The 17,425-nt window shown below is 37.9% G+C and overlaps 1 protein-coding gene across 1 annotated transcript in view; it reads right to left on the bottom strand.

The window, feature by feature from the left end:
- The window catches only part of NR3C2 (nuclear receptor subfamily 3 group C member 2), a 375,901-nt gene that overhangs the window by 111,244 nt on the left and 247,232 nt on the right, over positions 1 to 17,425 (bottom strand). Inside the window, exon 4 of the mRNA XM_057547323.1 lies at positions 6,694 to 6,810. Within this exon, the coding sequence (XP_057403306.1) occupies positions 6,694 to 6,810 (117 nt within the window). The remainder of the gene's footprint in view (positions 1 to 6,693; positions 6,811 to 17,425) is intronic.

Consider the following 17,425-nt stretch of genomic DNA (forward strand, 5'->3'; position numbering starts at 1 on the left):
CCCTTTTTTTTTTTTTTTTTTGGCCACCCTTTAAAGGCTCCTGCTCACCAGAGTAAAAGTGATGGCTGGGATTAGGGAACACTGCAGACAGTCACGGAAGTCAACTGAAACCAGAGTTAGGGCTATCCTATGGTTTGTGAAACTTCCATGTTTAAAGCCACAGGAAGCAAGATTTGAATATTTTAGAGTCTTCATTAAAGGAACGTGAAAGTAGACTTTAGCATATCAGATGAAAAATGAAGCAGGGGGGTGGCTTGGAAAAGAGGAAAGACAACTGTATTAGAGTCTTTAGGTTGCATTTCTCAAGTCTTTGATGATATCATTTTGGCTTCCAAGTTCCTCATCTGTGAGTGGGAGGACTGGGAGAGAAAAACCTCTAAGATCCTCTCTATTTTCTATGGCCAGAGTACAGACGAGCTAGAAACACCCCAAAGGACTCGTTCTTGATATGAGGGCCACAGAGCCTTGACGCTGTGCTTTATATTTTAGGAGCAGCTCTAAAAGACACACATAGATCATCCTCTTCAGATCCCTGGCAGTAAAAGCAAAGTGATGAATTCCTTTGGAGGAGGCTATGCAAAGCAGTAAATTCTCATGTAAATAGAACCACGCCTTTTTGAGATCTATTATTAGGGGCTATAGCAGAGCCGTGGGCCCAGCCTGGGGCCAATGAACTGTTATTTTCCTTTTAATTTCTCTGTTGACATTCTCACATCTTCTGCTCTATTTTACTTTGCATTCGCCCTAAAGCTCAGCAGGATTTTAAAGAAAAGGGAAAGCACCTGTAGGAAGAGGAAGGGAGTGGATCTAGAGAAAAGGGAAGAGGCACATTTTATGGCTTTGGTTTCTGATAAATATAAACCTACTCATTCTTCTTCCTTCCACTTTCTAAGGGAGAGGCTAGTTTGGGGACATGGTTAGGATTACATGCTAACCAGCTGAAAGGATAGGAAAAAAAATATTCTAAAGTATTCTGAATTCCTGATGTCTGTAGAAGGCAGATGACTAATTTTGCTCCCAGAGTCATGACCATTCACTAACAGAAAATGTCTTTCAAGTATGGGGTTGCATCTGCTGTATCCCCAGAGAAAGGTAGCAGGAAAGAAGGGTGAAGAAAAAGAGACTGCAGACCTGCTTTGCTAAGAAAACAGGGGTGAGATTGGAACATGTATAAAAGGTTTTAATTTAATTCACATATTTCATTTAAAAAATTGCTTCACATTAAAAGGTTAAACTTCACATTATCTTTTTTAATATAATAAAAATGCTTGCATTTCTTTTTGCCCAAATTGAAACGGAAAATGAGGCTTCAAAATAAATTATAAAAGAAAAATGGCAATGTATGTTACCGCAACTGGATACTTAATAAAAGTTAATTACTTAATCCAGGAACCAGAAGTAGTTAAAGTATAACTTGAACCTAAAGAAAACGCTACTTTTATAAATATTAATTTCTACTCTGCCCATTTTTTTTTAACATCTTTATTGGAGTATAATTGCTTTACAATGGTGTATTAGTTCCTGCTTTCTAAAAAAGTGGATCAGTTATACATATACATATATCCCCATATCTCTTCCCTGTTGCGTCTCCCTCCCTCCCACCCTCCCTACCCCACCCCTCTAGGTGGTCACAAAGCACCGAGCTGATCTCCCTGTGCGAGCTGATCTCCCTGTGCTACGTGGCTGCTTCCCACTAGCTATCTATTTTACATTTGGTAGTGTATATATGTCCATGCCACTCTCTCACTTTGTCCCAGCTTACCCTTCCCCCACCCCCATATCCTCAAATCCATTCTCTAGTAGGTCTGTGTCTTTATTCCCGTCCTGCCCCTAGGTTCTTCATGACCATTTTTTTTTTCCTAGATTCCATATATATGTGTTAGCATATGGTATTTGTTTTTCTCTTTCTGACTTACTTCACTCTGTATGACAGATTCTAGGTCCATCCACCTCATTACAAATAACTCAATTTCATTTCTTTTTATGGCTGAGTAATATTCCACCGTATATATGTGCCACATCTTCTTTATCCATTCATCTGATGATGGACACGTAGGTTGCTTCCATGTCCTGGCTATTGTAAGTAGGGCTGCAATGAACATTTTGGTACATGACTCTTTTTGAATTATGGTTTTCTCAGGGTATATGCCCAGTAGTGGGATTGCTGGGTCGTATGGTAGTTCTATTTTTAGTTTTCTAAGGAACCTCCATACTGTTCTCCATAGTGGCTGTATCAATTTGCATTCCCACCAACAGTGCAAGAGGGTTCCCTTTTCTCCACACCGTCTCCAGCATTTGTTGTGTGTAGATTTTTTGATGATGGCCATCCTGACCAGTGTGCCTACCTGCCCATTTTTGACTCACAACTTTCAATGACCTCAAGATTCAAGGTAAGCTTTTTCTCTAGTAAAATGTTTTACCGAAATCCATAAAACCTATCCTGCATACCCAGAAACCAGCGACAAGGTATGTGGATTCTGTATCAGGTACTACCGCGCCAGGCCTCACTTACAGACCATCACAGACACAAGTAAGAAATCTGGTGCCACAGCTGCCATTAATAGATAATCTGGGCTATTTTCAAAATGTCAATCTATAAACAGTGGACCCGTTTCATACAAAGAGTGATGCTGGGTGTGTGCTTTGGTGCCAGGAACAGAGATCTCAGTTCTGGCTCTGCCACTCCCTGGCGCTGTGGCCTTGGGCCAGTTCTTTAACCTCTCTGGGCCTCCATGAACTCATGTTTAAAATGGACAGGTTAACAGTATGTATCACATGGTGTTATGTGATGTTTAAAAGACATGACACATATATAGAGGGCTTAGCCGAATTCTCAGAACACAGAACCCTTAAAAATGCCAGTTAATCATGCATTCACTCAACAAACAACTATTGAACGCCAACTTTGTGCCAGGCACTGTTCTAGTCACTGGAGATAAAGCAACGAACAAGAGAGACCAAAATTCCTCCCCTGATGGAATGTATATTCCAGCAGAAAACATCTCACAGTTAAATAGCGCTTACAATTATTTACTCTTATTGCTAAACCAGTGGGTCTCAATGCCACCCAGGGCATACTTAGCAAAGTTTAGAAACTTTTTTTTTAAGATTTATTTAATTTTTTTATTTTTGGCTGTGTTGGGTCTTCATTGCTGCGTGGGCTTTCTCTAGTTGCGGTGAGTGGGGGCTACTCTTTGGTGTGGTGTGTGGGCGTCTCATTGTGGTGGGTTCTCTTGTTGCGGAGCATGGGCTCTAGGTGCGTGGACTTCAGAAGTTGTAGTACGCGGGCTCAGTAGTTGTGGCTCACGGGCTCTAGAGCACAGGCTCAGTATTGTGGTGCATGGGCTTAGCTGCTCTGCGGCATGTGGGATCTTCCCGGCCCAGGGCTCGAAGCCGTGTCCCCTGCACTGGCAGGCGGACTCTTAACCACTGTGCCACCAGGGAAGCCTAGAAACATTTTTGGTTGTCACACTGGGGGACAAGGGACAGCTACTGGCATCTAATAGGTAGAGACAAGGGATGCTGATAAACATCCTACAACACACAGGACGGCCCCACAGCAAAGACCTATCTGGCCCCAAATGTCAACAGTGCAGAGGTTGAGAAACTCTGTTCTGAAGGTTATGTATGGACTCAGTTAATCCTTAACACAACCCTATGAGGTAGGAACTATAAGTATGGCTATTTCATTAGTATTTTATAGTAACCGATAGTAATGATATTTTATAAAGTGTGATCATACAGTATTTATAGTCATATTTACATAGTATATGTAAATATATAAGATTTGCAAAGCTATACAAAAATTGCACAGAGATACTTTAAAATATACCTCAGCAGTGTGTGTGTTTAAATTCAGATGGTAGATTTTACAAAACGGATTCAGAGTTCATTTTACGACCAACGGCTGTACCACTGTGCCATTGAGATTTTAAATTATTCATCTCGCCCGACCCTCGCTCACATGCTTCAGAAGGTGCTCTTTTGTGCCACATCTGCGCTGATTTGGACGTTAGAACAAGGAAGCAGTGTGGTACATCAGAAACTCCAGACCCGGGGTCCAGAGATCCAAGACCTAGCTTCAGCGTCTCACTGGCTGTGGCATCTTGGGGCAAGCAGCTTAACTCTTCTGGGCAACTGAGGTTCACCAGCACCAACATGTGGGGCAATCATGTCCCTCAGATCATGTGTGTAAGCGCTATGGAATCTGCAGTGAGAGTTTCTACCACCCACCACACCACCAACGTGTACTGAGACAGGTACTGACTTTTTTTTCACTGTACCCTGACGCATTTACTCTTCTCCACAGCCTAGGAGGTAGGCACAAGTTGAAGGAAACAGGGGCATGGAAAGGTGGTAACCTGCCTCTGAGGTTACAAGGTCAGGAAGTGGCAGAACAAGGGTTCTCACCCAGGCAGTGCGGCTCCAGAGCCCGCCCTCTGGACCAGCACGGGCTGCTCTGGCTGAGTTCAGGGCACCCAGGATGCTCTCATAGGAGCAGTTCCACTTGGCCACAGCTCACCCTCCTCTTGATTCCCAAGAGCTGCTCTGTTCTGCATGCAGCCATGTTCCTCCCTAGTCCCGACTAGTCAGCCAGTTGGTGCTTTCATCAAAGCAAAGAGTGAAATCTCTTTGTGTTTCTTTTTCGAATTACTTTATTTCTTTTAAATAGGTAACTTGTGTACACAATACACACATTAATCCAATATGAAGTTCAAAGGCGCAGAAGAATATATAACAGTGACAATTAATTTTCCTTCCTATCCTTGTCTCCCAGCTACCCAGTCCTTTCTACTGAGACCACCACCATGACTAGTTTCTTGCATACTGTTCCAGAAATGCTCTATACAATATATATTCTTTTCTGAAAGCAGATATACAACTTGTAGTATACGAAACATACTATTTTGCTACCTGATTTTTTTCACTAAACAATATTTTGGAAATCAGTCCGTATACAGCTCCCTTTATTCTTATTAGTGTCTGAAGAGTATTCTATAATTTATTTCATCAGTTCTGAACAGATAAATATTTAATGTGTGTCTGATATTTAACAAGGCTACAATGAACATCTTATGCATATATCATTTCGCCAGAATATACTTAGGATAAATTCCTAAAAGTGGAATTGGTGAGTCAAAGGCCTTGTGCCCTTTTAACATTTTATTGAAATAGCTGAACTGCTCTCCATAGAGTTTATATCAATTTCTACTTCCACCTAAAATGCAGGAGATCAACACTGGGTTTCACTTTTATTTCTATACTCATCAAACAATATATCATAAAAATGTTTTATCTTTGCCATTTGCAAGAAATTGTATCTCATATTTTAAATTTGCATTTCTCTTATTAGGATTAGATTCAGACTCTTTTCATGTGTTTCAAGAACCAATTGTATTTCTTTTATTATTCTTTTCCCTATGACTATTTTGTTCACATTCCTATTCTTTTCATTCTCATTTTTCTAATGAGTTGGTTTCTTTTTCTTATGGAATTAGAGAAGTACTTTATGTGAGAAATAAACCCTTTGTCTATAAGCTGCAAGTATTTTCCCCCAGTTTTTTATTATTTGCCTTTGCAGTAATATTTGATTTGTAAGTAGTATTGATTTCCTCCATTCTTTTCTCTTATAGCTTCTGGGTTTATTTAATACTCAAAAAAGTATGAAATACTCCACTTGTAGAATATTAAAAAAATCCATGTTTTCCTCTAGTACTTCTGTGTTATATTTTGAAGTTTAGATCATTGAAAGAGCAGAATTTATTTTGGAGGATCATAAGAGCTTGGATTCAACTTTCTTGTTTTCCAGATGGCTTCTCAGTTGTCACAATAATTTCTATTGAATAACCTATCCCTTCCCCACTGATTTGAAATGCCAACTTTATTATATACAGAATTCTCATATTATTTGAATCTATTTCTTGACTTTCTGTTGATCTGACAATCAATAAACAAATACACAGACCATTTTAATTACTGTAGCTGTGTCATATGCTTTACTGTGTGGCAGAGCTAGTTGTCCTCATTATTTATCTTTTCCAGAATTTTGCTGGCTGTTCTTTAGGAACTTAGAATCACCAAGTGGTATTTCTGTTGGGCTTGTGTAATATTCATAAAATAACTTAGAGAAAACTGATACCTTCAAGACGTTGAATCTCCCCACCCAGGGATGTTGTATACTTTTGTGTTTGGTTCAAGTCTTTACCTGCCCCACTCTTTTGGTGAGCTCCTGTAACATTTTTAAAGTTTTGTTTTTTTGGGTTTTTTTGCTTTTTTTTTCATATAGGTCTTCCTTTATTACATTTACTCCTAGAGTCAGGAATATATTCCTATCTGGTTAATGTTATCACTTATAGGTCTTATTTCTAAACAGACACAGTAATAAAAACTGTTAGCTATAGTTTTATATAAAATATCATTCATTTTTGTTTTGGTTATGCACCCAGTTCTTGAAACCTTAGCAAACTCAAGAGCTGAAAACTTCACTAGGACCACAGCCACATAGCAGACTTGTTTTCAACTCCTTCTAAGAAATATTTTTCTCCTGAAATGTTTTAGCATAAATGTAGAACTTAATAGATTTTTAGAAATCTTTGCTTTGTGTTAGCTTCATCTTCAGTTTTGGGAGGATAGAGCCTAGTGGTGTTATATCCATCTTAACAACTCTTATTGAACTAAAACCACAAAACTTACCTCCTAAATTCATCCCAGCTTGAAGACACTTCTGAAGTCTGCAGGCAGGACAATTCTTCCGTCGAATCTTATCAATTATGCAATCATTTCTTCCAGCACATAAATAGTTGTGTTGCCCTGAATAAAATAATAAAGAACAGTTGTTACAATAAAGACTAGTATATTAATATAAAGTACTAATATGTACAATCAGGTAATGAAACATCCTCTTTCCTGCCTTGAAATCTCTTCTTCAAAAAAGTAGAGGGGAAACACGATTTGCGAATAATACAGGTACAGAAATGGTCAGTTTAACACAGCTGAGACTTTACGTTACAGATGATAAGCTTCATGTTTATTTCCAATAGGTTCCCATAGAAGTAGAGCTGCACTCCTCACTGTTTGAATTTCTTGGCATGCACCCTTTGAGGAGATGGTGCACATTTCATTCAGTCATCACCCAGCACCAATCTAAACAAAGGCCCCACGGCAGGGTTGTTTTTTTTATTTTTTTATTTTATTGAAGTATAGTTGATTTGCAATGTTGTGTTAGTTTCAGTTGTACACCAAAGTGATTCAGTTAAACATACATATACATTCCTTTTCGTATTCTTTCCCATGATGGTTTATCCCAGGATATTAAATATAGTTCCCTGTGCTGTACAGTAGGACCTTGTTGCGTATCCAACCTATATATAATAGTTTAAATCTGCTAACCCCAAACTCCCAACTACTGTAGCTGTTTAAGCTCCTCTGCCTACCCACATTTACACATGTCATTTCAACTGGAAGACTTGCAAATCACACAACTAGAAATGTAGAATGATTTCATTTTGCAAGCCAAACTGGCACCAAAATAATTCAGATGCAGAATATGCTTGGAGAGTGGCATCTACCGGCAAAATGCAAAACTGTACCCTAGCTCTATTATTCATTTATGTATTCCAATAAATATAAAATATTTACTGAACCTCCAACTAGGGATCAGGCAGTATGAGACACACTGCAGAAACAGCAATGAATAGGACAGACAAAAGTTCCTGTTCTCGTGACCCTACCATGAGGGGGAGACAGTCAACAGACAAGGTAAGTAGGTAAAACATACAAGTGCTGGACAGTAGTAGCTGCTCGGGAGAAAAATGAAGGGAAGGGCACAGGACACGGTGGAGGTGCGGAGGGTATTGATATTTTAGAAAGAATGCAGGGGAAGCCTCGCTGGAAGGCGACTTTAAAATAAAGCTCTGAAGAAAAGGAAGGCACTAACTATGTGGACATCTTGGGGAGAAAACAGAGTAGAGCAGAGGGAAAAGCAAATGAGGGAGGGCAGGGGTGGGGAGGAAACCTGGCATGTTTAAGGAACAGCCAAGAATGAAAGATGGAAAGAATGAGTGAACAGTAAGAGGAGATGAGGAAAAAGAGCCAACGTGAGTCAAATCATGTAAGGCCTTATAGATCATGTTCAAGACTTTGAGTGAGATGGGAAACCATGGGCCTAGAGGGCTTTTAGCTGAAAAGCCACTTGATGTGATTTAAGTTTCACAGGATGGCTCTGGCCGCTGTACAGAAAACTGACTGCACTGGACTGAGGACAGAAGCCGGGGGACTGGGGTAGCAGGCTGTCCCTATAATCCACGGGAAGATGATGGTGGGTTGGTGATGAAAAGTGGTCAGGTTCTAGAGGCATTCTGAAGGTAGAGCTGCTAGAATTTGCTGACAGATCTGAGAAAAAGGGGAGCTAGAGAGGCATTAAGATTCTTGGGTGGAACAATTAGAAAAATGGAACTGCCGTAAATTAAAATGAGGAAGACAGTAGGAGCACATGGCTTACGGGTAATTACCCTGGCTCAGTATCGGACATGCTAACTTGGAGACACCTGAGGTGTATCTAAATGGAAGTGCCTGCGGGTTGGTTAGACACACAGGTCTGGAGTTCAGGAGAGGTCTGTGCTGGAGATGTCATCAGCTTGTGGTCATTATTTTAAGCCGTGAGACGGGATGAGATCATATGGAAACTGGACAGGGAAGACGTCTGAGGACTGCGTCGTGGGGTCATTGAAAACGTGCAGAAAAGCAGAGGGTGTCTCAGTGATGACTGTAAAACAGGGAACAGGCTCTCAAGCCCTCCCCTCAGCCTAGTACCATCACACTCCCTTCGTTGAGAATTACTAAGTAAACTACAGCAAATACTCAATAAAAATAATGTGTACTGCCCAATGGTATTAAAATAATTTAATGTATAGCCCATTCTCAGTAACATTATGGTAAATATTAGTAATGATGATCACAATAAAACAACAGTAATAGAATAGGGAAATCTATCAAAGTGAAGAAATGAAACTCCACCATTATAATAATCTAATGACTTCTTAAAAAATGGAAGGCTCTTAGTGAATATAAGTAGGTGTAGATAATTACACAAAGGCAATCGATACCCACGGTAAAGACTATAACCGATTAATATAACATTTCATGTTGCTGCACAATATCTTAAGAAGCTACCACTTTAAAAATAAAACTTCAAGGCCCTATTATAGCACTATTTTATATAAGCCTTACAACAATCCTATGACACAGGTAAGGCGATTATTGCTATTCTTCACAAGAAGAAACTCATGTTAGAACTGGTAAAGTAACTTCCCCAAAGGGTGGAATTGGAAGCAGAATTCAGTAAGTCTGAAAATGTTGCTGGGTCTTAAGGCCAGAGGCTTGTGTAAACATCAATTTGTAATATAATTTACTGGTGGTCCAACAGGACGCTGAAACTGCTCTTTGGAAACAACAAGCAAAGGAACATTCTTTGAATGAGGCATACTCTATCACCCAGTATTTGCATTGGCAACCAGCATTATGTGTCTTCTGTCATGGTGTGAAATTAAATACAAAACCAAAGATTTCATCTATAATTCACACTGAATTGAATAAAATTTAACGTCTAAAGAAATAACTAAACGTAACTTTAATTGGTTTCAATTCAACAATTATTTATTGGAAACCTACTATGTGTGCAAGACCACAAAACATTTGCATCAGGGGTTGGGGTAGTCTATGGTTCTTTCCATTTCTGGTAATCTACAATAAAATGTGACAGCCTCTTAGTTGTAGGCATACAAGAATGCATAAGAAATGGTCACTGTCTAATACACACACTAGAAAACTTTCTTTTCTGGGTGTTCAAAAACAGACTTCTAAAAGCTGGGATTGTTTTATGAGGATTTCTCTTTAGTGAGCTCCTTTTAAAAAGTCAAGTTACTATAAAAGCTACTACAAAAAATTTCCTTCTAGGTACAATATATGAAATAGTATACCTGGTTTCTATCAGCCAGCGTGGTTGCAGCCACCGATTCGTCTTCCACAAGCAGGATGGAGAGTTTAAGGGACAGCTCTGGGCATGTGTTACTAGTTTTCAGACAATTATCTGTCACTTATATTTTTAATTGTGTAAACATGAAAGACTTGAATTGCACCTACACAAACAGGTAATGTGTGTCCCATCCCTTAATCTATATTGAAAAACAAACAACAACCAAAAAACTGCAATGAAAACAAGAGAATGCATTTAGAAGACTTTAAAAACTTCTGATCATGTCCTTTTTTAAATACTGTGCTCTCCTAGTGTAAAAATAGCTAATTCAGAATAAGTCATACCCCAGGCTTTTGAGGGTAAGTAATTTTCTACTATAACGTTAACACAGGGCAGACAACCAGAATGATGGGGACCAGATAGTTGGAGGCGCTGAATGACAAGCTGGTGATGAGACTCTTGCTTACAGGTTGTGAAGTCCAGAGCTGTATTTTAGAAACATTAATCTGAAGATCATGTCCTAGGTAGGTAGAATGGAAGTAGGGAACACTACTAACAATCTACTTGGAAGTTCTCAGAGACGGCCTCTTTGCAAGTTAATAGTTATATATTAGTCAGAACATATAGCCACCGGAATAATCCTATGGATTAAAAAAAAAATGTCGGTGGTAAAGGAAACAAAGATTTATTTCTCATTCCACTTATATGTCCATTTGGGGAAGAATACCAGCTCTAGTAGTGGCAGAATAGTTTGAATCAGATAAACCTCCTACAAAAAGCAATTATAAACTGTCCACAAAGGGGGGAAAATATTTGAAGGCCCTGGGGAGCAACCAAAAGAAAGCAGAGGCTGGAGGAAAACTGACTCTTGAAAAAAGAGAACCACCCTAGATATGATTCATGTTTGAATGGCTTCTTTTTCCTGAGGGCTTTAGACTCTTATGCCCTTCAGTGGAGGTTGGATGGAAACCCTGCAACATCTTCAGTCCTATTGGCCTGAGAAGACAGAGAACAGACTGTGGGACTTTTAGAACAGCTAAAAATTGAAGAAGGATAGATATTCTGGAAAGGAGGGGTGGACATACTAACTCCCCTCAAATTTTTGGCTGACCTGTGAACTGAGCATGAGACTCCAAAGAGTGAGACTCCAGGGGTGAAACAATTTGAGGCTTGAAAGAGGCTGAGCAGGTATTTCAGCTATTACTAATCACAGGGAGACAGAGTTGGAATCCCACTAAATCAGAAGGACTCAATCAACACCTCAGGCTTTCCACTGAAATTATAGAAGGTCCCTGCCTTTGGAGCAAATACTGTATCCCAGGATTAAGGCATTCACCTTAGGGTTAAAGGCACAACCAAAACAGACCTACCCTAAAAAAGCATACAGCAAAGGCCCCATAAGTTCAAAGCGATTTGTCAGTAATTTAATTGACTATAGAACAAAACTCAATATTCTTCAGAAAAATATAACAGAATCTGGAGTCTCCAGGTTGTCTAGAATACAATAATAATTACTAGAAAAATGCAAACCAGAGTCAATAGAAAAAGTCACTAGCAACAGACTCACAAATGACCCAGAGGCTGAAATTACCAGATAAAGATTTTTAAATAGATATGTTAGACTATACAAGAAAATATGAATAAAAGGGTTAAAGAAAAGGAGACTCTCAGAAGAGATTTGGAAATGATAAAAAACAAACACAGATGGAAATCAAAGAACTACAAAATAATATCTAAGATATTTTTGGTTGAAATTAACAATATACTGGACACTAACAAAAAAAATCACTGAAATTAAAGAAACAGAAATATAAAAACTAAAGCACAAAGAGAAAACATTAAAAGATAAAAGGAAAAGGCATCAGGGGCCTATGGGACAACATTAAGTAATTTAACGTATGTGTAGCTGGAGTCCCAGAAGGAGAGAGATAATAGGTCAGAAAAATATACATAAAAATTTCCAAATTTGACTAAAACAACATCCTACAAATTTAGAAAGCTTAGCAAATGTCCCAAGAGATAAATACAAAGAAAATCACTATGGCACAATATAGTTAAACTGCTGGAAAAAAAATATAAAAATTCTTAAAAGCATCCAGAACAACAACAACAAAATTACATCACATTAAGGGGAACAAGGATAAGAGTAATAAGTGAGGCCTGAAGACAACATATAATATCTTTAAACTCAGAATAACCCATGGAAACATTTCTCAAAATGAAGGTAAAATAAAGACATTTTTGGATAAACTAAAGCTAAAAGAATCTGTTGCTAGTAGAATCACATTATAAGAAATAAAAAAGGAAGTCCTTTATGCTGAAGGGAAATGATACCAGAGAGAAATATGGATGTACATGAAAGAAAAGAACTAGAAATGATGAATAGCGAGTAAAATTTTATAGAAATTTTCTTTCTTTTCTTAAATTCTTCAAAAGTCAAATTACTATTTAAAGCAAAATAAAAAATGTATTATGGGGTTTATAAAATGTGTATAAGTAAAATACCTAAAAACATAGCCCAAAGATAGGAAGAGATATAAATGGAATTTTACTGCTATAAATTTCTTACATTACACTTGAAATGGTATAAATTATTCAGGGTAGACTATGGTAAGTTAAGAGTACATTCTGTAATCCCTCAAGCAATGGTTCCCAAAGTATGGTCCCTTGCCAAGCAGCATCAGCATCACCTAAGAATTTAACAGAAATTTAAATCCACAGGCCTAATTCCAGACCTACTAACTCAGAAACTTTGGAGCAGGGCCTAGAAATCTGTGTTTTATATAACCCTTCAGGTGATTCTGCTGCACAATAATGTTTGAGAAATACTACCATGAAGCAACCACTAGAATAATAACACTAAGTGTAGCTCAAGGGACAATAAAGATATAAAATGGCATACTAAAAAAATATTCAACCCAGAAAGGACAGAAAAGGAAAAATGGGGGAACAAATAAAAGAGGAAACAAAAAGAAATCAAACATCAAGATAAGAGATATAAATTCAAGTACAGCAAGATTTACACTAAATATAAATGGCCTAAACACTCCAGTTAAAAGTCAAAGATGGCAGACTGGATTTTAAAAAGGCAAGACCCCAGTGTGTGTTATGATGCATTTTAAATATAAAGGCACAGACAGGGTGGAGGTTAAAAGATGGAAAAACATATGCAATAAAAAAATGTAAGCATAAGAAAGATGATGTGGCTACATTAAAGTCAGATAAAGTAGACTTCAAGAGAAAAAGTATCACAAAAGATAAAGACTATCACTTCATAATTATTAAATTAGGATATAACAGCCCTAAATATCAAGGCACCTAATAGTAGAACTTCAAAATTCATCAACTAAAAATTAGTCAGAACTAAGGGGAAAAAAATGCAAATCCAAAATCATAGTTGGAGATTTAAAAACCCCTCTCTCAGCAACTGATAGAACAATCACTATCTAGAAAATTAGTGAGGATACAGAAGATTTGAACAATATTAGCAAAAACCTTGACCTAATTAACATTGAGGTCACACAACTGCACAATACTCATGTTCTTTTCAGGTGCACATGAAATATTCACTGAGACAGACTGTATCCTGAGCTATAAAACAAATCTAAAATTCTAAATAAAAGGATTGAAAAAATGTACAATATGTTTTCTGACCACAAAGGAACTAAATGAGAAATTAATAACAAAACGATACCTAAAAAAGCCCCATATTTGAAAATTAAGCAACATACTTCAAAAATTTTATGGGTCAATGAAGAAATCAACAAGGGCAATTACTGAAGGTTTCAAACTGAAAGATAATGAAAACTCAACATATCAAAATTTGTTGGATACATCTAAAGCAGTACTTATAGAATTTTTAGCTTTATGTACTTCAATTAGAAAAGAAGGGTTTAAAATTGATGATCAAAGATTCTACCTTAAGAAGCTAGAAAAAATAAAAACTAAACCCAAAGCAAATGGAAGGAGTGAAATAATAGTGAATGAAATGAAATGAAAAAGAAAAATGCAACAGAGAAAAATCAACAAAGCTAAAAGTTGGGTTTTGGTACATATTAATGAGGCAACGGCAGAGAGTCTGGGAATTCCGTTCCACGTGTTCTCACCCTGGGCCCCAGGCTGATGGGACAGCCACCATAGTGAGTATTGTGAGTCTCATGGCAGAGCAGCTATAGAATCTGACTTAGGAAATCTACTGCTCCAGCCCAGAGTGGGCAACTCATTCTTCATTGTTCAGATATAGTCCAGTGACCCACACCCAACTGCAAGGGAGGATGGAATTGTCATCTTACCTTGTGCCCAGAAGACAAAGAGCTGGAAATATATGGGGAACCTCACTGAAGACTACCTCCATGAAGGGGAAATGAGAACACAAAATTCAGCCTTCATATTACTTCCTCTCAGAAGTATTAAAATATTTACATTATTGTTTTTTTAGGGACAAATTAATTTTAATGGATGAAGTTGAGGCCTCTTTCCATAACTAGCTAAATTTTTCAAAACATTATTGAGAAGCTACCAGTACCTAATACATTTTTTTTAAGAAAAAAAAAAAATCTATGGGCTATTTTAATAAAGAATGTAATCCAGTGACCACTCCACCCCTAAGTCCCCAAACCCACAACCTACTTTCTCAATGTCAGTACACTAATATGCATACATACTCAAGAATCTGTACAAAAAATTAGAAACTAAATAATTTAAAACCTTATCGGGTAAATGGAAATGTCTCACAATTTTCAAATTGATTGTATTTCCTCATCAAAATATAGAGAAAGTTCTGTCTAGTTAGCTGGTAGCAAGCACTGTGATAGATACTCCAAAGAAAAAAATGCACAATCCCACAACATGGAGAGAAATAAAAGCTTAAAATAAATGGAATATGACTTAAAGATTCCAAAATATTCCTTTGAAATAAAACTTTTGTACAAAACGGCTGAGCATCCATCTGTAGGCACTAAGGCACTCCACTAGAAACACTATGGAGAATTAGTCTACAAGCTAATTGAGAAAGTAGAGCTATGGTACAAACAGCATCCTGCTTGACACAGAGCTGCTGCTACAGGTATGAAACTCAGAACTTACATGTTCATACAGAATGTTGTATATAGACACAAACCTGCAGTAATGAATGTTCACACAAGACCTACTGGCTCCTAAGTAACTGGTTCACTAAAGACCCATACACACAAATCATTTCTGCCCCATCTCCGGCACCATACCTTTTAGATCCCCGCCTCTATCCACACACCAATTAAGAAAAAGAGCTCTGAGGATTTGCAAAGAAGCAGCAGAAAGGCAGAAACAGCTTAAACCAAGGTCAGAATCCCAGGCAGGATGTTTGTACCTTCTTGGTGTCCTAAGTACTAAATACTTCCCCTGTAAGGTGCGAATCACCCTTCACGTAAGTTGGTTAGGTTGCCTTAAATCAAAACTATTACAGAGTCATTCAGATGTAAAAGCATCTTGTTTAAGAATGAGAATCTGTCCAGCAGGGCTCAGGGAACTTTAGTCACTCATCCATCTGTGTATACTAGCTCAACGCATCTCCTGCCTGAGGTCGTGGTCGCTTTTTGGAGAAAAGGAAGTCTTTCTAGAAAATAGAAAGCTGCCAAGGTTACAGTAAACTTGGATGGGGCACCAGGAGGATTAGTTAGTACATGCATAAAATTAATGTACAGGGAAACCACAAGTGCTCAGATCAAAAGGGAAATGCCTATAGACTTAAAAAACCAAAGCCAAAAACAACCAAAGTTGAGTTCAAAAATAAAAAAACAAATCAAAAGTATCATTTTTTCTGGTTTTTTTCCAACTATGATATTGCTTTTAACTGTCAAATAATTCAGTGTTTAGTTTCATTCTTTAAAAAGTTACTGAACCCAATACAAATTATCTTTTAAAATTGTCAATTATTTTGAAATCAAGAACCAACTTTTTGTTATACTTGGGCTGGTCCAAAATGAGAAAATACAGATTGGGTGACATATGGATCTTGCCTCAAAGTATTAATAATGCTAGAATGGAAAAGGTGGAAACATGGAAGGCGGCAGGGAGAAGACAGTAGGAAGGGCACGATTTTGTAACCAGATACACCTGGGTTCCAATCCTACCTCAGTCAACAGGGAACTATGAGATTCTCAGCCAAGTTGCTTAATGGTTCTGAGCCTCAGCTTTCTGATCTATGAAATGGACACAGTAATGCCTACTTTGTAGGTTGCTAAATGGATTCAAACTAATATATATAAACAAGAGGCACAGAGCCTGGCCTGAGGTACTCAAAAGAAAAAGGTGATAGCTTTCATCCATCATTCATTTGGTTAGGTCAGTCTTAAAAAAAAAAAAAAAAAAAAGTATGAGAAAATCCAAAGAACAAACACAGTCAACTCTTAAATATAAGTGAGTAAAGATTTTCCTGTGGGAGCAACTATGACCACTGAATTAAGAAGGCTTCTAGATGAAAAGGGTCCACTTGAGACACGACAAATACTACTCCGCTCTGATCTCATCTTCAAGCCTTAACTTTTTCTAAAGGCTGGCAAGGATGTGAGAATGGTGAACTATATCCTTTAAGGTAAACACAGGACAAAAAGCCAGGACTCTCTGATCTGTTTGCAACTCAGCTAAGAATTCTAGAGCAGTGTCCAAGACTGTAAGAGTGGTGTAAGATGCTGGCAAGTTATAACTCCCCTGCATTATTGTTCCTCATCTCCCCTGTCTGTTTTCTGTTACACCTTAATATCCAAACTCTTAAAAGTCAGTAGGCACACATGTTCAGGGGCAGAAGGAAAGGTGAATCCGGGAGACTGAATTCCATTCTGCCAGATGGGGGTAGCAGATACTTAGGGGCAAGCAGATTGAGCACCAAAGACCCTTGCAAAGAAGCAAAAGAGGTTCCGGGATTAACTGACTGATTTTATTGAAGTAGAGTCGATTTACAGTGTAGTGTTAGTTTCAGGTGTACAGCAAAGCGATTCATTTATACATACATATATATATATATTTTTTTTTTCCAGATTCTTTTCCTTTATAGGTTATTACAATATTGGGTATAGTTCCCTGTGCTACACAGTAGGTCCTCGTTGTTTATCTATTTTATATATAGTAGTGTGTATATGTTAATCTCAAACTCCTAATTTATTCCTCCCCCCACCCCTTTCCCCTTTGGTAACCCTAAGTTTGTTTTATGTCTGTGATTTAAAATGAGTTCCCAGACCATGATTTAATTCCATTCAGCAAAGATGTCTAAAGCAAGACATAAAGAGGCAGAACATGGTCCATTCCTTCTAAGACCTTAACGTTCTAAAGGCTGGGGAAATTTAAATGATTAAGAGAAATCACATGGGACTCTTGTGAGTTTAAAGGCGTAAGTGATTATATCTGAACGGGGAGATGCACAAGGCTTGATGGAGGAAGAAAGCATCTGACGTAAGCCTTGAAGAGTGTTGTGGATTT

Source organism: Balaenoptera acutorostrata, chromosome 5 (genome assembly GCF_949987535.1).
Source record: "Balaenoptera acutorostrata chromosome 5, mBalAcu1.1, whole genome shotgun sequence".
NCBI classification, from domain to species: Eukaryota; Metazoa; Chordata; class Mammalia; order Artiodactyla; family Balaenopteridae; genus Balaenoptera; species Balaenoptera acutorostrata.